Here is a 27,003-nt window from a genome sequence, read left to right as displayed (position 1 = left end):
AAAAGTTTTTCCTGTGATAGATGCAAAGCGCCATAATCTGAAAATAGCTTACCTGGAGAGACAAAAACTTGTCATTGCTGGAGGTGTTTTAAGGGTAGATTTGATAAATTATCAGTTACTAAAATTATTGGCAGAGTTTTTGTCATGTCCTGGAGTATGAAACAAAGGGGATGACATTCTGTAATTTATTCTAAGCTTTCAGTTTTAGAACTCAAAGAAAACACTAACAGTGCTTTTTTTGTTAGATATCCACCTAGAAATTCAGTGTGTGACTGTTTCTACAAGTGGAAATCTCATGGACTTGTAACTGCATCCCAACTGCATTTTTTTTCCTTCCTGCTAGCCTTCTTTCCTTACAATCTACAAATTCAAGAGCAGCGACAATCAGGTTGCTCAGAAATATTTCCCGTCAGTCTCATAGCTCACTAAAACTGCTAAGCTTCATGGACAAATCACCTCAAAAGAAGAGACAGCAAAATTTAAGACTAGTTTTTTCATTAAAAATATTTTTTATTTTCCTTTCACCTATGGCATGTTAATAAATACTAGAACTGTATCTTTTTTTTTTTTTAACTCTTCCATGGATCAACAAAGAAAAACTCCTTCCACTAGAACTAAATACAAGAAAACTTTATGAAAAAGTAGGTGGAAGTTTCAGTCAAGTAGAAGGTGACTAAATTTAGAGTGGAAAGAGGAAGATGAACAATTCTGTAACCATATAAAAGGATTTATTTGTTAACCTGTTTCAGGGCCAGATAAGATATTTATTCCATATGTCCTTTGATTACATTGAAATTCTTTTCAATTAATACATGGATTAAGACTCATGTGCTCACCAACTTTTATTGAACACTTGACATATATAAAGTTACTCCTAGAAATATAAAATGCAACAATTAAAAAGTAATTTTTATTTTATTTTAATCCATATTTTTATATGGTAATTATAAAATTGTTAAGAACTGAAAGCAATTATTTTGTTCAAGAATATTTAAGAAAATAATCTACACAAGAAAATAGTTTCACATGCTAAGTCATGAAAATCCTAAATTTTCCTTATGCTAACATCACCTTCATCGTTTATTCAGCCTCTTCCTAAACTGTCCTGTTCTCATCGCTTTCTTTTTGTTTTCTTAATATAGCATTCATTTCTCCTTTCTGTTATTTCTGTAATTTTCACAAGGGCAAATTAAATCTGCTGCATGACAGCATTATGTGACAGTTCAGTAGTTCCACAATTCCTACAAATATTCTAAGTCTATTGCTGTCATAAGTGATGCTCCTCTGTGTGACTTTCAGAGAGCAAAAGCTTTTTATAGGCAGCTGTGCTAGTTGTCCCATTCTCAGTTCTTCAAGTGAACATAGTGGCAGAATTCTGCTCTGGTGCGACAAAACTCCCTGAGAAATAATCTCATCCCCATAATGGATTGTACACCTCCTGATGCTATGCAATACAAAGCATCTTTTCAATTTCCACATGCCTCTGCTGTGCCTTTAGTCTCAGGACTTGTTTGTTTTTATTTGCACTGAATGGTCTTCAAACCAAGACATCTAAATATATTGACAATGGCATATAATCTCCTGATTGTATTATGTTCCCTTCTGTTTTCTTACCAACATCTTTTGTTCTGTATTACTGACATTGCCATTTTAATAAGTATGCGTTTTAAATAAACAACTAGAATTAGATTTTTTAAAGACAATTTCAAGTTGCCCATGTTTGTATTGCTTTGTAGTGATGCAATTTCCCATATGCTGTTTTAAAATATTTAAAGCTACCTGGCAAATATAATTGCTCATTTGTCCTTATGCTCATTGTTACTCTCACCAGTGTCATTTGAGGAGTTATAAGAAGGTAATGCCTCATGAAACAGTTCAGCACTAGACAAATGAAGATATTTTACCACTCTCCAAATTTTGTTCTTGTTCACTTCCAATCAAAGCACTTTGAGTGGTGTAAAAGAAATTTGAAATTATGGGAAAAAATTACAACTAATGGTGACAAACCAAATCACAATCTTGCAGACTGTCATCCATCCATACTTTTTCTGAAAATTTAAAAATATTGACCTCTCTTTCTGCAAAACTCATTTCTAGATTAAAAAAACAAACCTGCTTTTTTTTTCCCCCAAATCCTAAACAGTTACCAGTCTTCATTATTTTATTTATAATTATGTTCCCCTTCATCACCCACTTGTCTTCAATATCTCCCTTCAAAAAAAACCTGTGGAGTTGCAAATTATGGTATATGACTGCAAGCTTCTTGTCAGTATGACTGAAAGATATTTTCGATTACCATCTACCTTTATGGATCCAGGTTCTGGAGTTTCTAATAAAGCACTGCAGAATAGTGACAGTGTTGTTGTATGTTGAGAAATGCTATAGAGACACAACAAGCATTTTTCTGAGATGAGAAACATGACTTAAAGTGTGGTTATCATTTGTCTGTCATACAGGAGTGACTGAAAATCAGTTGCCTGTTCTTATCCTTTCTGAAAAATCAGCTTTTTAGAAAGTGGAGTGATAATAAACATATGTAAATGTAATAATTAAAGTTATGTGGTAATACAAATACATTAGTCTTGACATTACCTTCCACAATCTCCTGAGTTTTTCATCATCCTTACTAATGCAATCTCAATGATGTTGAGCAAAGAGGGATAGTGACTTGCAGCTACTGTGCTCCTAATGTCTACAACTTTCCTCATTTGCCATGAGGTGCATGCACCTGTCATCAAGTCCTGAACTTCAGACACATTTTACAGGGCTATTGATCCAGTCTGCATGGGGCTGTTTCTCAGAACTTTGTGTTTCCCGTTATCAAATCTCAGAAGTTTTCAGTCCTCAATTTTATCCAGTTTTTTCTGGATTGATTATCTTCAACTTGTGAGGTCAAGCATTCACCCAATATTGTTGCTGTCTTCAATCTTCTTGAGGGTGCAGACTGTGTCATCATCCAGTGTGTAAATTAGGTTACTAAACAATTTAGAACCACAAATCAACCACTGGGATAATCTGGCTGTTAGCCAGGTACCCAGCTTTGGTTTCATGTCAATACAACCAACCTTCACTCTACCTAGCAATCCTTTTATTCTATCCCCTGTCTCCTCAACTTCCATATGGAGAAAGTGTTAGATTTAATATTTACAGTCTTGATAAAGCCAAGATAGGTTGCATCCACTGTATTTTTCAGCCAGACATTTCATCAGAAGTGTCAGGTTGGTCCTATGAGCTGGTTAAGCATGACTTAGTATTGGTAAATCCATGCTGTATATTCCTGGTAACTTCTTTATTGTGTTCTATGTCATGTTGCAGATTCCTGATCTGTGGGTCATATCATTATTCTCTTGGTCTCTTTTTCTTGCTTTTTAAAGGATGAATGCAATTATAGCATTTTTACATCCATCAGGGATCTCATCTAATTGCCATGCAAGTTACAGACAGTGGATTAAAGTCACACCAACCAGTCTTACAGCCCTCTCAGGAGAACTCTGACAGGTAGTATGGATTTGGATACATCCAACTTGCAAATATTCTCCATAAGTTTTTGTAAGTTTTTCTTTCGGTGTGAATAATAAATAATTCATCTGTTAATTATGTTAGATATTCTCTTTTGTTTGAATTTTATAGAACTGATTTTTAAAAAATTTTATATTGAGGTAAATTGATCCCAGCAATTAATTTTTACACTAAAAGTGTTACCTTGAATGACATTGAGGCAAATGTTCTGGATTCAAGAAACTGGCTCTACTACACAACTTTGCATACACAGATAATATAATTTATGTTATTTCTTCATTTGTAGATCCTCTTCTGTTACTCTACTTTTCTTTTGTGTTTCTTCCCTGGTCCCCAACAGGGCTGTTTTCTGTTGTCTTCCAGCATCTAGCATTAACGCTCCAGTCTAGGCTCAGACCTCAAGACTGCAGTAATCTAAACACTGTTAAAATAGATCAAATGGCCTGGAATATTAATTCATTGTTCTCAAATCATACATATTTCCTGAAAACTCACTATTTACACCCTCCTATTTTTTTTCCTTATTATTATCAGAGTCAGTCAAATGACTGGCAGAGTTGATTGGTTTGAAGTAGTCTGCAGTGCACTCTTCCTTTACTCCATTATAATCAATAATTTGCTTGGACAAATATGCTACAAAATCCATCTTTTGCCTCAGAGATATGCAAAGATCTGTACATTTAAAAATTTCAAGCTTTCTTAGAAAAATCTTATTAAAGACATTTTCACATTTGAACTTTGGACACTTCCAATGTTGTTGCACAAACAGTTGAAAGTTTCTGCTGTGGTGCCTCTTTTCTATAACTTTGCAAAGCTCATGATGAGGACATTTGTAAACTCAAACCTGCTTTTCACATTTTTGTTGAAATACAGACATCTGCACTTGTAGTTTAAAGGAAAAATAAAATATTTTTCCCATCAGGATTTGTACCCTCTTATCTATTGTATGTGTTTCCTTCTCTTTAACTGACAAGATAGACTGCAGGGCTTCTCCAGTTGCAAATGGCCCACAGTATAGGTATGGCCAGATAAATATCACCCTGAGAAATTTAATTAAATGGTCACATACATTAATATCATCTTAAATTCCTTTTGTCAGTTGTTATACTTCAATAATCCAGTGTGCATAGCTCAAGCTCAAGGTGCTGATTTTGGAGTTGATGTCACTCACTCTGGGTTAGTGTTCTAACTGTTAGCAAAATAGAATTGATTGATTTGCAAGGTGAGGCAGTGAAATTACACTTGCCTGGCATAGGCACAATAAACAATAAGATATCTGAAGAGACAGAACATAATATGAAGCGAAAAAGACTGAAAAAATAGTTTAATTTTGCTGGGACAGGAAGGGAATTGTTATACTGGGATCATGGGAAAGGTTAAAATACAGAATTAGTAGAAGAAATGTGGTGCATAATACTATAAGTAAAAAAGCACCTTGAAAGTCCTTTCTTGACCACCACTCCTACTCCCTATATCCTTTATAGGAACCCTTGACAGTCAAAGCTTTCCTTCTGGCCAACACTTCGGTATTTTCAGTGTATTTCAACACTACTGGCACCTTTTCTAAATGTGAAAACAGTAGCATTTTTATAACAAGACAAAAATAAAAGAGGAAAAAATGTCCTATTCACCCATTTCTCTGTGTGAAGGCTTCACATTTGTGGTTTTAATGCAATTAATCAAAGACCAAATGCATTTGTATTCTCTGAACAGTTGAGGAATACTTCATATTTTCTCAGTGTAGCAGTGTGAAATGGTGCAGGATGCCAATGGTAATAGTTCTGGGAAAGATATCATTCATGCTAGGACAATTCTTACGGGTTTTGTTTTAGATGATGGATTGCACATTCTCAGTCATTTGCAAGCTAAAGGCTTTACATGTGCTGTCTACATTATCAAATTTCTCACTCAGAACACCACAGCATTTTAATTGAAAGGAATGCTAACTCCTCCAGCCCTATCAATATGTCAGAGTTGTTAGAGTCTGAGAAATAACCTTCCCATTTCAGAAAAATGGACAAATTCCATACAAATGTTTTTACCACAGCAACCAATGGGGCTGAAAGGTGAATTGGCACATATTCAAGTGCAAAATATCAAATAGTGAACCCTATGCTACAAGAAACTCTTTTAAAATTCACTGACTTGGAAGAGATTGAATATCTGAGGGCTTAGCAATATCTATCAATGGTGTTAGTCTCCGTAGAACTGCCATAGAAAAGACTTTCTCCTTTGGGGCTAGCTTCAGTGTACAATAGAGATTGCTGGATCTGTTTCAGTAAGAGAAGGGATCAGAGCAAGGGAATTGGGCATTTGTACAGCAGAAGCTCTCAGATCAGATTGGTGCAGCTCATCAAATGGTGTCATTTAGTTTAGCTCAGATCTCACACAATAAAACAATGCTGAGTAAGAAGTGGATGTTCTAGTGCCTTGCCATTGTGAAATGTCTTAAGATAAGCACTGTGTTGCATTTTAAAATAAATAGATACTCTACTTACATACTCTCCTTATCAGTGATTGAAAATACTTCCTTTTCCAGTGGTCGGAAAGTTACTTATGGAAGAGTGACATATACAAAGTTTATACAATTTTTAGGCATAACTGCTGATGCATGGATTTTGTAAGTAATGAATTTAACTTCACAGGCTGCTGCTGATGTTCTGGCTCCCCTCTTCTAATCCCCGTTCTGAGGACCTAAATTCGATAAGTTATTTGCACATATGCTTTTGGAAAAGTCAAATGCTTACTCCCTCAGAGAGGGAGGAAGATCTGTGCAGATTTCTAAAATGTGAAAGCATTCTTGAAATTTTTTATTTTCCAAATGCATTTATGATTGAATACAGATTAACATTTCTAGGGTATATTCAAAGTTTGTCATTATGGTATTTATGAAGATGTCATTTTAATGACAATATGTATATACAATGAGATTGAAATACGTCTTCCCCTAAATAGTCTCTAGTATTGTACAATCTGAATTTTAATTGGGGAAAAAAAAAAAAAGAAAAAAGAAAAGTTTTGACTGATGTTTTCATGTGCAATCTGAAATTTTATAAGATTTATAGAAACTTATTCATACAGGAAGTTCTGTTCTTAGATTGTTTAGTTGCAAATTGCTCTTTATGGAAAGAAAGACCACATTATGTCTCCAAGTGCAGACACTTATTTGAAGAAGTGGTTACTTTATACTATTCAGTAAATATTCAAGGCAAACAGTTTAAATCTGCACTGTTTCAGTTAAGTACATTTTCCAGGTGTACACTTCCAATAATGGTCAGGGGTGGACCACTGATATTAAAATCATTGCCTTTTACTCCTGAAGGCTCTTTGCTATGTTTTTGGTTTTGTTTTCTTTTTCGTGTTTTTAATCAGAGGTAACACTAATTAAATTAAATTTATTTATTCACAGAGACATGTTTTCACTGTACTTTTTGTAATTTGTTTCTTCTCGATGTGAAATTAGAAGTCATCTGGTAAATCCAAAGAGCAAACAGTTGCAGTTTACTATGAGCACATTGATTTGGATTTCTTTCCTTCTTTAAATGCAGTATAGGTACCTCTTATAGGATCTTTTGTGGTAGATGTCTGATGAACCTTTTCTTTAATGGCTCCCAAGGAAACAGTAAAGTGACCACTTTGGCAGATGCTTCTGACCAAATCCTCTGGTTCTGTGGCTATTTGGTCTTTTAAAGAACTTGTTTTCTTAAGCTTTAAAAAGTCAAGATCCTTCTCAGTGTGCCCCTTGTGGAATGATAGCCTAGCTTCCAATACCATAAATCATCAGATCATTGTTCCAGATAGTGAAAAAGTACTGGTGTTAGCTGACTGTATAATAAAGCTAGTTCTAATGGGAATTCATGTTCATCTCATGCTTTTCCAGTTCAGGAGAAGAATATGGAATGAGATACAGCTCCTGTCATATAAAATTCTAGCTTTCTCTTTGATCTATCAGCACCAGTTTTGACCACGCTGCTGCCAAAAAGGCAAGTCATGCCCTTTTCCCTGCCTCCAGCTGTCTCTTCTTGCCACCTCTCTTGTGTCAGTGCTAGTGATTGTTCTTTTCTTCTGGGAAAAGTAATAATCTGGGGAGGCAGGTCTAGTTTTTAGTCAGTTCAAGGAACTGACATAACTGGTGAGCTATGTGATTTAAATACTGACATAGGATGTGCCCAGCAAAAGAAATTGAGGGCTGCAAAGTATGAGACTGTGTAAACGTCAGTGAAAGCTTACAGAAATAAAAAATTACCATAGAAAGGTTTGTTTGGGATTTGTGGATGTTTACCAAACTCTAGAGTTAGGCAAATGGCAGCTGCTTAATTCTGTTGATATAAGCCCTTGTATTCTGCTCTGTAACTTGCATTTTCAATTTTATTGATATCTCAAGATTTCTATCAGAACAAGTGAATTAAGTAGTCAGGTTTTTCTTTATATGTATATGTTTGCATGCTTGTGCAATTCTTGTTTCATTTATATGTAGGATTTTGCAAAGGAAAACTAAGACTTTGCTTTAGCTCTCAATGTGCTGAAGCTCTTTTTTTTCTGGTGAAGCCAACAGAAGGAAGAATGCAAATTCTTTTTACTACTCTTGATGCCTTCGGGTGGTACAGTTTGTATTCAGAGAAGCCTGGTTGTCATGGGAGACACAGTGGGAAAAGTAGTGTTTCCAGCTAAAGACATTCTGTAGCATCTTCTGTTGAACTCTGTAACAGTGAGAACATCACTCTATGGACAGAATACTAAATAAATATGTTGCTGCTTTTTGTATCAACTGGACTTCCTAAACTCATGGCTTGTTATGTTTGTTTGGGTTTTTGGTTTGTTTTTTTTTGTTTTTATTTAGTTTGGTTTTTTTCCTGTTATTGGCTAGTTAAAGAGTAATAATAGTGAAGAGTCCAAAATATGTGTTGAGTCACGAGGTACTGCTATTTATTAAAAAGAGAATTAGAAAGCAACAAATTAGAAACCGTTTGTAAAGCCTCACAATTGCCTCTAAAGGACAGTTCAGCTTTAGTTAATTTCTTTTTACTCACATAATCACTTTAATATGTTGTTTAAAGCATTACCCTGCATAAATATGAAATAATGAGAACAGTTGTGGATTTCTAAATAGCTGTCAGGCTGATTTTCAAATCATCAGAAGCTGGGAGAAAGCTTGAGGGATGCTTGCTTATCTCTTGCTTTTTCCAGAACCAGCATGAATTGTTTGTGTAAATCTTGGTTTGAAGTCTGTTTTTTGAAATAAAGGACCTCCTATTCTCTTTTTTTTTTTTTTTTTTTTTTCTCTAGAAGAATGACCAGTCCTTTATAGAGTATGCACACAGAAAATTACAGTGTTGCTGTGCTGGCTTGAAAACCACACTAGAAAATTTATGAAGTAGGAGGGTCATCCTCTTTAGTACCCCATCATCAGAGAGGAATTTAAAGTCTCCAACAATTACATGTTGAACTTTAGTTCAAATTTTCAACCAGCTTATTTTCAGCTATTGAGGCTTTTCACCAATCCTCAATCAAGCCTAGGCCAGGAATGTATTTTCTTCCGCCTACTTATAAAGATAAAAACACATAAGTAAGATACGGACATAAAAGCGTGAAAGCATAGGATAAACTGCTGTAATGATCCATTCAAATGGAAGTTGTGTAAAGAAATAAAAAGGATTTTTGTTACACTTGGTGATTAGATTTTTTTGCCAAATAAAACAATTAGTTGATGGATCCATATAACAAGTCAGAGAACTTTGTGGAATACTCCTGCAGTAAAACATATCAGACAAAACTTTTGCCATATAAAAAGGTTATTTATGCATTTCTCTTCCCTGTATTTAACTTCTGACATCATTTTCACGGTTTCTTTTAGGCTTCATAAAATCATTTTCTTTTAGTACTGAACTAAACTTTTAGCCCATTTGCACGTAAGGTTGAAGGCCTTTAAAATAATTTTAGTTTCCTGAAGTCAGAATTTAAAATATTCTGTGTGATTAAATATAGGAATTGTATCATAACACTAACTGCTCTCTACTTTTGCAAAATCGGACAGAAATAATTATCATAGTAAAATGGATTCTAAAATCATTGATATGATCATTTCTACTTAGGATAATATTGAATTTTATGAAAATAATTGAAAAGCTGGATTTCAGAGTTAAAATCTTTAAATACATTGCTATGTTATCAGCTACTTATGAAAAGATTGATTCTGTATAACATTGGGAAATATTAGATTTGCAATAGGACACTGAATATCAACGCAATATAAAACTTGAAAAAGTGGTGGGTTTTAAAGTTAATATAATAGATTAATCAAGTGGATTATTTTATGTCAATAGCTTGAGAATAATGAAGAGGCTCATCTTGGCTGCTTAAACTGAAACTGAGTTACTGAACTGTTATTCCTGGTCAGTCCTGTCTGTATGAATATTCTAGGGAAAGCTAGGAAAAGGAAGATTTATACATTGTTTCTCTGTATTTGCATGTCAACTGCCACAGAAATAAATGATGCAATGGATTTCTATTTCATATTCTACATATTTTCACATCCTAAGGAGTCCTTAGATTGTGCAGATCTTGAAAGACTCTTTCCATTTCTCTAAGTATCTCACAACAGAAGGAATTAATTTATGATGACCCTTAATTAAAGAATAAAAATTTTTGCTTATTTTAGCATAATATTGCTAATTGTTAAACATCATCCACTTCAAATGTAAAAGTGTTAAGTTAAATAAAAACAGGAGAAACAGCTGTAAAATTTCAGCCCTAGAAGTGAAACAGGTGAATGATCCAACAATGCAATGGTAAGCTCTCTTTACTTGAGGGTCAAAGGAAGGATTCTGTTTAGGCTGACTTAGGCATCTTTTCCATTTTCTTCTTTTCCCAAGCAAGAAAAAATTTTAAAGTCAGAAGAGGTGGGTTTTGTTCATCAAGATTATGGTTTCAGTAAAATGATTGTGAAAGTATAGATAAGTGGAAACATCATAGATGATATTTAATAAAATCATGTAACACAAGCGTCCTTCAGATAAACTGTGATTATACCTGTGAAAGTAAATTTCCATCAATAGCCATAGTTATCATTGTGAATGCTTTTACAGAAAATTCCAGAAACTGCAATAACAACTAGCCAACATTACCCTTAAACAAAACCCCAACCAACCAGACAAACTAAAATCAAATCCACATTTCCATTGTATCTTTCCTTGCAGCAAACAGACTTTAAAAATTTAGACTGAAATATTCAGTGAAAGATATTGACTATAGACTTAGAAACTTTCAAAGAATGCTGAGTTAAAATACTTCCATTAATGAGTTAAAATACCATTTGGAAAAAAAAAAAAAGAAAAAAAGAGAAAAAAAAATAGATTGGAGAAAAATCTGTTTTCCATCTCTGTATAATTTAACCTGACGAAACTGACTTTTCTCTAGGCTCGTATGTGTCTTATCATAGTGATAAAGATACCTGATACAATTCTGAATATCTTATTAAGCAAATAGTTCCATACAAAATGGAAAAATAATCAAATCAGCCAACTACCTGACAATATGGAAAATATCTTTGAACAATGATGAAAAAATCCTTGCTGAACTTTTTGACAGCAAAATGATAGATGCCTATGCTGGGCTCCATCTACAGCAAAAGTAGTGGCACTTCCAGAGGGTAGATCAATATAATAGAGATTGGAATGCTGAGTTACAGACTCTGTTTTTACCTTTGTCAATTAGGTAGCATTTTGATGTGGGGAATTAGGTACCCTTAATTATGATGGGATATTTGGCAAAAATATATAAATTCCATTTTGGGTATAGGTTTAGTAATGTGGGTTTTTTGGGGGGTTTTTTGTTTGTTTTTGTTTGGGTTATTTTGTTTGGTTTCGGGTTTTTTTGGTTTTTTTTTTTTTTTTTTTTTCCTTTGGCTGATGTGTGGGAATTTTTTTTTAATTGTTCCAGGAAGGTGTCTAGTTTAGGACATCATCCAAAGTCTGGTGGACTTCAGAGACTCTGAATGTCTGCTCTACATATCTGTTAATCTTTTCTGTTTTCTTTCTAACAGTCCCTGTTGAAATAATTTCAAAATGAGGATTTGTACCATTCAAAGGGTTCATTCACTGCACTGTTAGACATCTTTTAAAGATGAAATTAATTTGGTGCTATGCTACCTACAACTCTAACCCAGCCAGTAGTAAATACAGACTATTGAGCATATGCTTTCCTGGCTAGCAGTCAGACTTCTTTAGCAGAGATTCTTCTATGCATACCCTCCCTTTTGAGCTAATGGAAGAGTGACAACATGTTTTCTAAAGAAAACCTGTGTGTGAGAAAATTGCTTAGACATGCATAATTTTTTTTTCAAGAAGCTGTCAAGGATTTGTATTGATGCTTGATAGTATGTTATTAACATGCTTACAAAAATAATTTAAAGGCAGTACAGCAGAGCTGTTTATACTATTTGTGGTAATATTACCATTGCTATTATATTGTAATACTCACTGATATAAATCAACTGCTGGCAATGAAAAGATTAGTGTGGGATGGTATAACAAGCCAAAATTTTAGACCTTTGAGTTCAGTTTGACATTATCTTGTTGAAAAATGTTTTTCATCTTCTTGTTTAATGTGAGTGAAACATTTTTACTATGCAAATTGCTGCTAAGACAGTATTATTTTATTGACTTGTGTCTTCAGTATAGATCTGGCTTTTGTAGAATTAGAAAACAATTAAAGAGTTTGAAGATTATATGTTTTGTTTAAAATGGGTAGTCATGTTTATGAAGAAGCACAAAGGAGTAGAGGTCCTTTATTTTTTTCTCTACATGGAGGTAATGGATGGCAGATAAGACTGCTTAAGCTATGAATCAGCCTTTAGTTCATTAGTCAAGCAAATCTGTTAAATATATTATCATACATGTAATGGGTTAAACCTCAACACAACTTCTTCCTCTCCCTCCAGTACTAACATCAATGTAAGAACTGGGATAAAATCTGTGTCATTCACATAGAAGAGAAAATTAAGATTAGACTTTATAGAAAAAAGGTATATGAAGAAATGAATATGAACATAGGTTCTTTATGTAAATCTTGATAAACCATATTTTTTCAGTTTGTGAGAGGGAAAACTACTTACAATGGGGTCAGCCAGTCATATCCTAGGCGTTGTAATCTGAGTAGCTTCTGAAGTTTCTTTCAAGCATTGCTTTGTTTCTTTGATATCCCGGTGGTCTTCATTAGGACTACTTCATCACTATCCTTTATGGTGAGAAAAATGAACTGATCATGTTAATCTCCTAATTTCCTTCTGATTATTGTCGGAAGTTCACACGTCTTTTAAATGGTAGCAGTAATTACCTGTATTCCTCTTCCTCAATGAGGGCTGATGCTTCCTTCTTCATAAAAGAGAATTGATGTGTTACCTGTGCAAATCTTTACCAGAAACTCTCCATGTATGTGTTTATTGTCAGCATGATTTGAATAGACTTCATAGGATTGGAGTCAAAGCATTAAATTGTGGAAGTGCTAATTTCAAAGTCGAATCACATCCACTTTCGGGATTTTAGTAAAATATAATTTTCTTGACTAAGAGTCTTTCCACCATACTAGAGTCCTCTTCTGAGATGTAAAGGATTATCCTTTGCATCATAATTCACAGCCTTTGAGAGAAAATGAGGAAGGGGATTTCTGCTTTTAAAAAAAAATTCTGTTCTACCTTTGTTTGTTTGTTTGTTTGTTTGCTTGTTTGTTTTGGGTTTTTTGTTGATTAGTTGGTTGGTTGGTTTTTCTGTTTTTGTTTTTAGCATACTGTCACTTAGCATTTAGAAATCTCCGGAGATTACAAAAAGTATGGGGTTTTTTTTCTTTCTTTCTTTCTTTCTTTCTTTCTTTCTTTCTTTCTTTCTTTCTTTCTTTCTTTCTTTCTTTCTTTCTTTCTTTCTTTCTTTCTTTCTTCCTTCCTTCCTTCCTTCCTTCCTTCCTTTCTTTCTTTCTTTCTCTTTCTTTCTTTCTTTCTTTCTTTCTTTCTTTCTTTCTTTCTTTCTTTCTTTCTTTCTTTCTTTCTTTCTTTCTTTCTTTCTTTCTTTCTTTCTTTCTTTCTTTCTTTCTTTCTTTCTTTCTTTCTTTTATTTTCCTGCCCATCACATATAGTTTGCTAACTTAATGCTGCAGCTCCTGAATCACTCTGTCCCCTTAACGTTGCTGGGGGTATGTTCATACAACTAACTTTTCTGCAGTTTCACTTGAAGAAAGTTTCACAGCCATGAGAAGTGATACATAGACCCTTATCATCCACTTTTTCCAAAATGCATCCACAGAACAGTTGCAGTGTAATGAACAGCAGTGCAATAAACCAATCATTGTTGGTCGAGTAGTGGTTTGGATCTTAGATCTTTTTGACCTTAGAGTTACCAGTAAGTAGTTTATTTGTGTTTCTTCACTGATAAATCGCATCTACGATGAGCTAAATTTAAACCACCAATTTATTTCATGTAGGGGTAATCTATGTAAGCCTAAATAGTGGTCATCTGTTTCTCAGGAACCACACATTATTCTTTGTCTTACTTACGCTATCTTTTCTTTGCCCTTGAGATAAGGATGGAAGACTTCACAGATGATAATTTAGTCAACACTCGAAAAGCAAACAACCACAATAATTTGATATTTGTAGGATGATAATATAATCTTTTATGGCTGAAACTAGTTATAAACTCTCATCATTAAAAGTCAGTCCAGATCCATTTCAGTCATAAAGATTTGCACTGTACTGGAAATACCAAGAGATATTTAGTTAATAATTGGATTATGTTGTCCTTATGCGTGGATCGCATCTAGATGTCTGTGTTCAAAATAAGAGAAGAATTCTCAGGAATTATATATTCAGTACCTTACATGTGATAAAGTTTTACATCTGTCAAGTGGTCTCGCATCAGGAGATCAGCATTAATTAGGTGTTACATAGACAATAAGTAGAAGAGAGAAATGAATTGACTGTAAAATATGAAAGGTGAACTTGATCTTACTTTTGCATTGTCTTTGCTGTGTTAATTCCTCCTTATATCTCATTTTAACCATGACTAGCCAACTATTGGAGACTTAATTTAACAAAGGAACCTGGAATAAAGGCAGGGGATATAGCTCTGTGAGGCAATGGTGATTAAGAGATGTGATTATTATCAGTAAACTTTTTGATAGTGTAAAGTATTGCAAATACAGAAATGAAGGGGAGAATGTAAATGCTTTGGAAATCAAAATGAATTATGAAGCCTCTTTTTACTTTTTTCTAATGAGGTAGAATTTCTCTGTCATCTCAAAAACGTTTGTGTTGCTAGATTTCCTGTGTTCTATATTCTTTGCTAACACCAGTATAGGTAGTTTCTAGACTGTGTTTAAAAGAAAAAAAGGAACAATGCTGTGAAAAATGTACTTCAATTCTTTATCTGACAAAATGTTCATTTGTCTTTCTAAAACATACTTAATTGCTCACACAGGAAAATAATTGCGCATTCTTTGAACCTTTTAGTTCTAACACTGGCATATTCTTACTTTAATTATCCTTCATTATTTTGAAAAAAAATACAATTTGCCTTTTAAGGTTTTATTTCATTCTTTAGGAAGTGCCTGTTCCTATGTAGGGGTTTTTTTTGTTGGTTTCATTTTTGAAAATATGCAAATTTTCTTACCTTTGTAAATTATGCAGTTGCTACTTTTTTTATCTTTTTTTTTTTCTCTTCCATGATGAGCAACCATCATCAGTAGGTATTATTTCTTTGACATTTTTCTGTTTGTTTTCAAGTACAGCAAATAACAGCAGTTAAACATACATATTAACTGTAGACAAAGAATAGCAAAGTAAATTTAAACCTGATTTAAACCTGGCTAACTGGCAAAGAAGAGAACCCAGTGAGTTAATCTGGCACTGCTTCTTCAATGAAGTGTTTACTGTGGAGGTACTTTATGTGTATGTATTAATGAGTCAAAGTGCAAACCACTTCATCATCTTTATTTCTCCTTCTTTCTGTCATCTGCTAGATCTTTTATTTCTTCAATGTTATTAAAAGATCAGAAGTTCATTATGCTTAAATTTCTCATAAATGAAGGCAATGTTACAGAATCTTCACAGATATTAACCCCTCCTCACAGGAAGACATAATTTTGTAAAAGAATCCATAAGGATTTTATAATTCCTAGGCTGTATGTTGATGCAGTAGAGTCACTTTCAAACATCATGATGTCTTACAGTTTTTCCATCCTTATACACATTACTGTGCCTTTGAAGAGAAAAAGAAACAACACAGGTTATCCTTGCTAAGACCTATTAATGATCGGTCATAAATGAGTATCATAATTTTTCTGAGGACAATGTTACTACTATATCATTTGACAGGTTATAGTGTATCTTATTTTTGTTTTTATGCTGGACCCTCCTATTCTCTTCCAGTGGGAGAAAACTGAGGGGTGGGGTATCGATGCTACTGTATTAAAGACATAATAACAGTAAATTCCTTTGAATATAGAATTTTTTGGTAGAAGTTGTTCCAAAATGAAGTCTGCAAAATGAAGTGGTTTATTGAGGCATACAAATAATGATTTAATTTCATTCCTCTTAGGCATATGAGATATACAGTAATTTCACGATTACAAGTCACACTGACTATAAGCTGCATCTCCGGGTGTCGGCAATATTTCATTCTTTGTCCATACGCAAACCGCACCCAATTATAAACCGCTCTGTCGTTCGCAGTGAGGACCCACGTGCAAAAAAGTTGCCAAATAGTAACAGAATCGTGGAATGGCGGGGTTTACTGCCTTGGCTTGGGGCCGTGAGGGCTCGGGGCTGCCGACAGGGCCAGGTAGCCCAGCTCGGAGCTGCTGCTCGGTGAGGCTGCTCAGGACTGGCCACCGCTGCTGCTGGGCTCGCTTGCCCCGGCCCGGCACTACGCCGTGGTGGCAGGGGGGGCACGGAGCCTGCCGGCACACGTGGCGGTGGCAGCAGGAGGGGATGGAGCCCCCCGCCTCCCCCCCGAACCGCGGGGCCAGCAGGAGGGAACCCCCCATCTCCCCCGCGCTACCAACATGGAGCCCGGCTCCACCCGCCGCGCAACAGAGTAACCAATTTGTAACAATCACGCAGTCCCGGGTTTTACTGGCAGGTGCTCGACTCGGCACCTCGGTTTGCACTTACGGGGTTGGAAATGTCAGAAAATTATTCATATATTAGCCGCTCCTGAGTGTAAGCCACATTTCCGGTTTGGGAGCAAAATTTTAGTCAAAACGGTGTGGCTTGTAATCGTGAAATTACTGTACGTGAGCCTCAATAGGAGAAACAGGCATTGAACCATAGTCTCTAAACTCCTGTTTTGCTGGGGGTGAGACACAGGACTGTTCGGAGTCCCTTACGTTTTGTTTTTTTTTCTGTTAGTCTCAGTGAGGTTTGTCTGATTAGAAAGTTTGTGTATGTGCACTTCAGCTCTGTAATTCTGACAGCTTGACTTCCAGAGGCAATTGTGTAATTTAGACAGCTTAACTTCCACAGGCACTGTCACAACATCTGTCAGAACTGTTGAAAGAGGCCAAAATTAAGTATTAGGTATCCACATAATCAAGGTTCTTCAGAATCGGGGTTTTACTTGTGAAATTGAGCTAATTTTTGAGGATAACAAAGTGGAGCAGGTTTATGATTTCTAGCGTCTCTATGTTTTAGTATACGATCCTAGTGGAAAAGGAAAGGAAAAAGCCTAAGAAGTTTGATTAATGGAAGTAGCTTAGAAAGAGCTAAGTATGAGGACTGATCTCAGAGCTCTTAGGCTGGAAAAAACGTCCCATTAATTTTAGTGGGAGTTTTGACTGCACAAGGACTTTCAAGATCAAGTGCTTTCTTGTTCATTAAAGGATAGAAGGTAATTAGAAATAAAGCACAGAAAAGATTTTATATGGTACTGCTTTTGTCAGCTGAAAAAAAATCCATATTATTGTAGGAGTTTTAGGCTAATCTTCTCTCTCCCTTTCTTGCATAAAATGATGACACAGTAGGTTGTTTTCATTACTGTTAGAGGTCTCTGCTTCTATATGTTCATTTTATAGGGAAAAAGCAATTGGCAAGTTTTTTGTTATATTCCTTGCTGTTGGTTTGCAATCTCATCTTTGATGCTGACTTTGTCATTTCCCTCTTCCATCCAAACTGTTTAGCTCAAGGTATTCCCATAAAATTTTTGTTCGTAAATGTGGGATGATAAATGAAATAAAAAGCAAGTGTGCATTTTGGTTGAAAGATTTTGCTGATGTCAGCTCATGAAATAGAGAAACAGTTAGAAAGAAAAAGACAAAACTGTACTAAGTTTAACAGAAGCAAATCTTGCATGTTTTATAATACCTTAAATTATGACGACCTTTGAACACCTTTTAGGGAAACCATATATTCTTAAGACCTTTTGAATCCAACCCTATATTTTAAATGTATGGCAGTCATGAGCCATTGCAGGAATCATGAATTTAAGCCATCAACTGATGAGTACTTTCTGCCTGATCTCAGGGACAAGGGACTCACTCCTGTTAGAACTTCATTATTTGCAATACTTAAAAACAAGATTTATTTTACTCTTTTTTTACAACTAATTTTTTCCACTCCTCTGTATCAAAATCTCTTTTTCCTTCAACCTCAAGCTCTAATTTATTTGTGTGAAGAGTATGGTCCAAATTTAATTGTGGTTTGAATTGCCACTGGAAGACTGAGAGCAGGGATCACTTTCAGTACAGCTTTCTTTGAGATGCTGGTGCACACAAGGAAGCTGTAAAAAAGGATGGGGATATTGTGATATTGTGAATCTGTGGTTTCTCTGGTACTCTTTTCTGTCCCTGCTATATGTAACGATCTTAACCATTCCCAAAAGCATGGCAAAGTGAGAGAGACATATTTCACTTCTGATGTAGCTGTAGTCTGCTCTTTTGTAGAAAAAAGGCATGGTATTTTATGATGCTATGAATTTGTCTTTTCAATCTGCAAATTGTTATGTGAAAGAGATTTTATTCCTCCTCATTCCTGTTTTATTTTGATGGTCTCCCTAAGCTTTCAATTAGCTAAGGGAATAGGAGAAATATTCATTATTTGTGATAGAAATTTTTCTTGTAATTCCTTTCCAATTATTTTCAGGAAAGTAATTATTTCTGCAAAGGAGACATTTCTATAAAGGTGACTCTAACAAGTAGCGGGGTATTAGGTAATACGGAGTATGCTTTCCAAAACTCATCACTTTATCAAAGTGGATAAAACTGGTCAATACTCTTTCTAAGAGAGAGCTTGGTCCACTAGGAGTCCTTATTTGCCTTTTAATCAGTTTAATTCCATTGCCTTTGGGTGAATTGCTCTTCATTTGTACTCATCTAAATGAGGAAAACAATCACATGTAAAACATCACAGAAAATACAGGCAGATTTTAGAATGAGGCTTTCCTGGTGACTTTACCTTATTGTTAAACTCTCCCTATTAATTTCCATGGATTAAGTAAGTGCCTTTTCATGAAGAGTGTAAGACAAGTAACATTTCTGCTTGTGTAAGACCAAATAACTTTTCTGGTTGTGTAAAGCATTTCAATTTTCGGGTTTGTGAGTTGAATTGTTTTTTTGTTTTTTTCCCAGTTAAAATTTTAGACAACAAAAAGGGACTTCCTGAATTTAGTTGGAAAGGTGACTTCAGATATGAGAGGAAAATACTTTCAGTAGATAAAATACTTAAGATGAATTTCTGCTTTCAAGGGGATTTCTTGAAAAAGCTGAACTGTGATACAATTCTCCAAGAACACAGAACTTTTGTGAAATATCCAAGGTACCTGTTGGGAGTACTTTGGAGGAGACATGTGTTTTCCATTGCAAGTAAAAGTACTATTTGATGTAAAGTATTCTGAGGATTTTGCTCACTACAGAGTGGTAAAGGAGTGGATAAACCATTCTGTACTGAATACTAATGTTCCTTCTGAATATGGGGCACAGAGTGCTTGTTTGCAATTTGGGCATATTACTCTACAGAGAACAGATTTGAAATTGTTCGACTTTCCAAAAAAATTACTCTTAATGTAGCGTTCTCTCTCTGGGAAGCTTTCTTTTTTCAAATAAAGTAGAAGAGTGCAAAGGCCTGGTGCTGTGTTGATTGCTGACTTTCTGCCTGTCCTTCCTGATGAGAACATCAGTTCCTCTCGGAATAGATAGATTTGAAGGTTCTGCAAACTTAGTAACCTACTGAACTTTCCCTCCACTGTTCTCTTACAGTCATATACACACAGTCTTTATGACTCTAGTCCTTGGAGACATGATATTTTGGGGTGTGTGAGTATTATACTCAGGAGGGAACTTGAAGTAGTACATAGTGCTATTTATATTCAGCAGTTAGCAACAGAGCATGAACATCCATTAATGCTCCCACATTAAACATAGCTTTAACTGCAGTTTCAAGGATCTGCTGGTTTTGCTTTTTTGAGTCTCAAGGCTGATTAATAATATCTTAATAAAAAGCTTAATAGTGCATTAAACTAAAAAAGGAGAAAAAGTTTCTTATTATGAAACAACTTGATAGTTCACTAAACAGAACAACAAAAGCCTGTCTGCAAATCTGTTGCCTGACTACAGCAAAATGTCCAACATTCAGCTTTCAGAAAGCATACTGATGTTTGATGTAGCATTTTAAATATTACCACCCATATGTTTGGTAACACTAGGCTATGGCCTCTGAAGTTTGTGAACCCTCATAAAAAGTTATTTATCTGTCTTCAGTAGAAATTTACTCACAATTTGCTTTCTACAGTACCAATATTGGGCCTTCTGGGGAGGTGGGTGATCTCAAGATCTGTAGTAAGAATGACACATCTTTTTTATTTAAATATTATTGCTTTTTAGGCACTGAATTTTGGAGATATGCCGAAGTACTTGTGGGAGATTTGGGTACCTGAAAAACCATGGGTGGTAAGATATCAGATCCACTGCAATAAATAAATTTAGCATTTAATTTTTAAGATAGGTATTTTTGGGCCCTGCTGTCACTGAATGCAATGGACCAAACTCCTGCAGGGCTCATAAGAAGTGAAGTACTACAAATATGTGCAAGTGTCTTTCCATTCTTTTCAATATTGCCACACTAGTGCAAAGTTGAAGTAATGCCTGTAGTCAGCTATCACTGTGTGGAAGCATCTGACAGGGGGGAGAGAATTCTTCAACTGAAGTTTATAATAAGGCCGTTTCTCTTATCTTTACTCAGACAAGTGAGTGGTTAGTTACCTCCTCTCAGAGCAATTAATGGCTCACAGCTGGACCTACTGAACAGTACCCTTCCCCAGGCATCCTCTTGAAAGTCTTGTTTAACTCAGATGGCAGCATCTGAACTCCAACCCAGTAAGCCGGAGAAAATAACAATCTTCTTTTGAACACCATGTGGACTTCTCAGAAATTGAGTCTGGCAGATGCTGTCTGTCCTCCACTATCAGAGTCAGAAATCAGAGAAGAACCAAAGTTCAATGCTTTGATTTTCTAAAGCTCTGCATTAAAGAGCCATGGTCTGTTCAGATATGTACTTTTTTTTTTTCTTCTTTTTTTTTTTTTTTAAATCCAGATATGCAGTCTAATCTGTCAGTTTCCACACTGGATTTTTGTGCAAAATACAGGAACACAGAGTCTGTCTACTATATGCATTTTTTTAAGAGAATCTCTTCAAAACTAATACCAGAAAACTCCATGTAGAAGCTCAGAACTTTCTAGTGTTTTAAAGGTTGAAAGCAATAAAAGAAATTTAAATTTATTTTCATTCTATTAAATATTTAGTTCCACTTGTTTAACTATTTAAACTATAAATTTACAGTACAATGTTATTTTCTGTGGAATATCAACCTTGTTCCCAAAACTATACACTTTTTGCTGCTACCTTTAAGCTACATGACAAGAAAATTTCCTGGAAACTGGAATTTCCTGTATCAGATATAAATTTAAAACTACATTTTCTAACTACCCACTGGGTTTGAGGTTTTAGCTGTAATAGTGGGATACATTAGCTTCAGTGTAGGCATTGCAGAGATAAGGGTATTGCTTTAACTTTTTTAGTGCAAAATATTCTAAATAAACTTTGTTGAATATCTATTAGTGTAGTATAAAATTGATGTAGATTAAAACCCCCTAGATATCTATCTGCCTCCTTTCTAATTATAGAGAATGCAGTTGCTATAAAATTATTTAGTTACCACAATAATTTTGAAGGAAATTTTCAGTAAAAAATAAGGCATTAGACAAAGTTGAAGCCATGTGACTTAAAGTGAACAGAGTAATAAGTGGGATTCACAGTTGAACTAGATTATCACTGTATGTCCTTTCCATTTGAATATTTTATTCCATTCTATTTAGCACCCAACACTAGAAATCTATGTGCCTATAGCTATTTATAAATTCTTTTTATCTCAATAGATAAAGGCTGGACCTCACTGAGGCGGACTCAGGCAGTGAAATACTAAACATGCACATATGTACTTAGCTTCTTTTGTACTGGTCCTGAGTGCAGTGTTTTAGCAGAAGCAGTCAAGCCTAATATTTTATTCCCTCCATTAATTTTAAAATAAAGATTTTTAGTGTACCGGTTTGTTTAAATTTAAGGGCAATACATAATGCCTCATGATCAAGTCCCTCAATTTTTGAAAGTACAGTAATTCCACGACTATAAGGCGTACCAGATTATAAGGCACACTTCTGGGTTTTGACCAAAATTTTAGTCAAAAGCGTGAACCTTATAGTAATGAAATTACTGTACCTTGTTCTATGCATGACATTGCAAAAACTGTTGTCTTAAGAGCTATAGATGTCAGAGAAATGCATTTCAGGAAGGTAGAGGTTAATGACTAGAGAGTAAGTACTAAAGCAACTAAACAGGAAGAAAGTTCTAGGCTTTTAAGCTAATTTCTGGAATATTTTATGTAATTCTTTCCGCCTTTCCCTAAGAATTATCTTTGTCAGACAATTTTTTTAGCTAGATTGAATACTTCAAGATGTTTAAAAAATGAGTGAAATATTTCCCATTCTTGTTCTAGGTTTTAAAAATGGAAAAAGTTATTCTCTTTACCAGCTGATATAAGCCATGGAAAACCATTGGTTTTTTGTTGTTGTTTTTTTTTGATGGTTGACAACAATAGTCTGTCAAATCAGTTTAATTAAGGTTTCTTTTCTGTGCCTATGAATGTTAGGCTTTGAAAAAATCCTTTAAGCTGTTATGTATGTAAAGCACTTTAGATGTTCTAATATATTTTTACCATTTTAATATTGATAGATGTTCATACTCTGAGAAACTTCTAAGTAATGTTGATGATCTCTAGAGTGAATGAGGACTGCACATTTTGCAATGCCATTATTGAGTGTGAATAAAGTTGTCTTGTATTCTCACTTTTTAAAAAACAGCTGAATTACCTGTGAGTACTTTGCACATCTAAATAGCAATTATATAGCCTCTTTCAAAAGGATTCGTGGCAAAGCAAATCTCCATTAACATGGTGTCTAATAGAACAGAAAAAAGAGCCTCAAAAAAAGTTTCAGACCTAATGGATTTTCTATTTCTTGATGTTCAATTTCAGACATTTCAGCCTTTAATATTTGTGGTAGATGGTCCTAAATACTAGATATTGAAGCTCTTAGGTAAGGGTCTCAAGGTGATAAGGAGCAGTGTGGACAGCATGATTTGCTGGGGGAACAGGGATAGGGTGGGATGGATTCAGGAATGGAAACACAGCACTCAGTGATGAATAATCTAAAATGCATTTAGGATGTGGAGATGAGAGCCCATGGATAGCACTTTGTCTTTTAATCAGCCTATTCTACAGAAGACACGCATTCACCCACACGCATGTGCACACAGACACACCCAGACACACACAGACACACAGCAGTAAAAGCTGCATTTCCTTTAGCCCAATTCAAACCAGCGTGCAGTGCTACAGGACACACACTCCAACTGCACATCCTGGCTGGGCCCTAGCTGCCAACTGGACTTTTGTGTGTGTGGTTCAGGATTAATGTTTTCTGGGATGCTGGAGGCCCATGCATGTGTTCACTCATGAGGAGTTATTGTCTTAACTGTCTGTGGATTTATAAATCATACTGTTGGTGTTAGCCACTGTAAACCAAGCCAGTGAGCCTGTGGCCTCATTATCACCTGGCTTCAGACCAATGTCCTTGATATCATCCATATGTAAGGCCAACTAGCAGTTGTCATGGAGGTTATTATCACTCTGTTCTCTCAACCCAAATCTGCTACAAATGTGAAGTTAGCAACAATTGTGTAACAGGGTTCAGCTAGAGCAGTTTGTCTTGAATCTCATACTAGGTTAATTATTATTTGCAGATGGGCAGTTGTAGTTGTGGTTTCATTTGTCTAAGCTGTGCTTTTTCTTGTCTGTGTCATGTGATCAAAACAATCTCTTCTAGGAATATAATGGTACTTTGGCGTTGACAACATTAACATCTGTTCCTTGGGGGTGGAAACACTCCTTCCCACCCCAACACATTAATACACAAATCTGGGAGTATGCTTGTATAGGAAGGAGAAAAAAAAATAAAAAGCAGAAGCAGAAGGAAGATTTGTGGAGGAGAAGGAGGTTTGTTTGAGTATGAATCTTGTGACTGAGCTTGACATAAATTAACAGAATCTTTCCTTGAGAGAGGAAATTGGTTAAGGTTAAAGGAAAGAATCCAAGACTATTCAAATATCTCACTTGAATATGTACTCCATAAATTGCTTGTTTTCCAAACAATAGATTGTGGAGGAAATTTTTTTCCCAGGAAAAAAAAAAAAAAGGGATTTTTTCAGATTTTTTCTATGGTGGTCAAGTAGATGACAATAACTATTTCAGTCAGGATTCTGAGAAATTGAATGTTCTGTACATTTTAATTTTTGAAATCTGTGTATACAGATACTGTTATTAATCTTGGTAGAAGTTTTCAGTTTTTACTTTGTTCTGATCATAACTTTTCATGTCTTTTAACTGGCAGAAGGAAGAACCTTAAATTAGATATAATTCAGGAATGTTGGAAAAACTACAATGTTCTTTGTAATTAGATTTTATTGTCTTTGTTTTCAAAGTAAGCTTCTTTGTAGTTTAGAACTGTCATTAAAATTTCTTGGGAAACAGCTCTTTCAAATGCATCTAAATAGATGTTGGTCAATGAGGCACTGCTCTTCTGTCTCAAACACGAAGTGAAACTTAATTTATCAGGTTTATATAAAAATCAGGTTTATATAAAAATAAATATCTACATATATATCTTGACCTCACTTCTCTCCCTAATTGGTAGCATGCAATGTATGATTCTTATTTCTGATTCGTTCTATTGGTGTCTGCATCTCCCCTAAAGGATCCAAGCTGTTTTCCTCTCCTGTTGTAATTGAAATCAAACTTGTTGCAGTCTGTAATTGATAGTGAATCTAACAAACTAATGTTTTATATGAGACAGATGCACAGCAGAAGTGCATGAGGCAGCATATGGAAAAGCAAGTGCCCTACTGGGGTGAACATAGATCCATTCTTGTTTTGCTAAACAGTGTTCCAATACTTTGATCAACTAGTTCACCTACATTTTAGTAAGTTAAGAGACATGTAGAACATTTGGTATATATGTGCTGTATTAACACAAATGGTAAAACCACATCTTTCAGTCATCATGAAGAACTGTACCTCCAGACTCTCATATACTTGCTTCGCCTGCTCTTTTCTCTTGAGATGTTAAAGGAAAGTATTCTAGTTTCTGTCTCACTGTTTTATGACAGGTCTAATGGCTCATAAGGGAATGTAAATCTAGAAGTTCTCTCTCACTCTTGTTTTGGCATCTAGTGCAAATCATAATCTTGTATAAGGAATGCATCTTTTTTTCCTCTGGGTGAAGACGCTTGCCAATAATCTGCCTTTGGAAGCAGGATGATGCTGTCTATCAGCAATATATAGCATATTCTGGTTTTCTATTTTTTTTTTTTTTAGTCATATAATGCTTTCATTCTTAGTGAATAAAATCGTAATATATTTTTAAGTATTATCCTATATCTCCCTTTCTCTCTCTCTCTTTCTTGTATATAGCGTAAAAGAGAGTCAGTCATGAATGTTATATTAAGTAATGCTTTAATATTTTAAAACATGTGGGGTTCCCTTTTTTTTTCTTTACCCTCTCTTTTGAGGATCTACTCTAGTTTCTACACAGAGAGGGTTATATAGTTTTAATAGCATTCTTCTATCTGTAGCTCCTCTTCATGACACAAGATACTGTAATTAAATATAGAACTAAAAAGAAGTTGTAGGTTAATAATAACTGTGTTTGCTGATGGATTTCTTGAGATATTTTGAGGCATATTTTCTTAGCAGAAATAATGTAATAGTAGCCTTAGTGGATTTTCACATATCTAGTTTTGAAAACAGCCTCACATGTTCCTTCCAGTGCTACTGATAACAAGCTGTTATCAGCACATCTGAGTCAAACAGACTACAGCTTTGAGCTATTGCATCTGTAACAAAGATTGAAGACCTAGTTTAAGTCAAAAATCACACTTATTCTGTGATGCTTCTGACCCTAAAGATGTCCTGTGTAAAGTTTAGCAGGATTTCTTCTGGGGTAGCAAAATTCCTTTAGGTATATCTAAATAAATATTAGCTTTCTGGTGAATACTTATAAAGAGATTTGGAGGAAAACTAGTTATTCTGTAGCTCCTCAGATAATACCTGGTTTCTCAGGGATCTGAGAAAAAATAGAGAAGGAATTAACTTCTTTACTCTGTTCACAATCACAGTGGAGATTATTCTCATTAAATATTTATCCATCATGGAGGAGGAAGAGAGTTGAGTAATCAAACAGTTGGTGTTAATTTAAATGTCAAACCACAATTAGAAAAAACATCCTTGCAATCAAATTTTATTGTGGTTTCCCAATATGTGCTCTGAAAATATCCTTCACTCAAGGATTTCCACTCTGAGGGAACAGAAGAGAGTCCAATATGGATTTGTCTCAAGTTTCCTCCTTTTTAAAATTCCGTAAACTTTCTGTGACTCAGCAATCGCTTCATAACATTAATTTGAGGCTGTTAGCTATTTATTGCAAATAGATGTTCGTCCAACTTGATCAGCACCTGTCCTGAAAGGATTCTATATTTTCCATTGGTGTACTTAAGGTACCTGTTGACCATTTATCCATCTTGTAACGCTTTCTCTGAATTGGAGTGCAGACTTCCAGCATGCAGAGAACTTTCCACCAGCTTGGTTTCATCTGCAAACGTGCAGAGGATGCCCTCTGCCTCATGGTCCAGTTTATTATGAAAGCATCATCTGCAAAGGCATCATTAGCCCCATTAACTATCCCTATAAACAAGATGCCATTGGAACCGTTTGAACCTGGCAGTCTAAGCAATTTTTCCCAGCAACTGGTAGTCCACCCACTATACAATTGGTGAAAATATATTTTCACCAATTTATTAGCATGGATAAAGTAAAATATTTTTTAAAAAGACAAAAACAT

At 35.0% G+C, this 27,003-nt stretch overlaps 1 protein-coding gene across 5 annotated transcripts in view; it reads left to right on the top strand.

The window, feature by feature from the left end:
* The window catches only part of PCDH9 (protocadherin 9), an 836,069-nt gene that overhangs the window by 424,531 nt on the left and 384,535 nt on the right, over window positions 1-27,003 (top strand). For 3 of the 5 annotated variants that reach the window (XM_033052273.1, XM_033052271.1, XM_033052275.1), the window contains exon 4: window positions 20,380-20,445. The exons of the other annotated variants lie outside the window; for them this stretch is intronic. In XM_033052273.1, coding sequence (XP_032908164.1) covers window positions 20,380-20,445 — 66 coding nt within the window. The remainder of the gene's footprint in view (window positions 1-20,379; window positions 20,446-27,003) is intronic. 5 annotated transcript variants of the gene reach the window in all.

The sequence above is a fragment of the Catharus ustulatus genome, chromosome 2 (genome assembly GCF_009819885.2).
Source record: "Catharus ustulatus isolate bCatUst1 chromosome 2, bCatUst1.pri.v2, whole genome shotgun sequence".
Lineage (NCBI taxonomy): Eukaryota > Metazoa > Chordata > Aves > Passeriformes > Turdidae > Catharus > Catharus ustulatus.
Note: the sequence above shows the minus strand (reverse complement) of the source record. Positions and strands in the feature narration are given on the sequence as shown.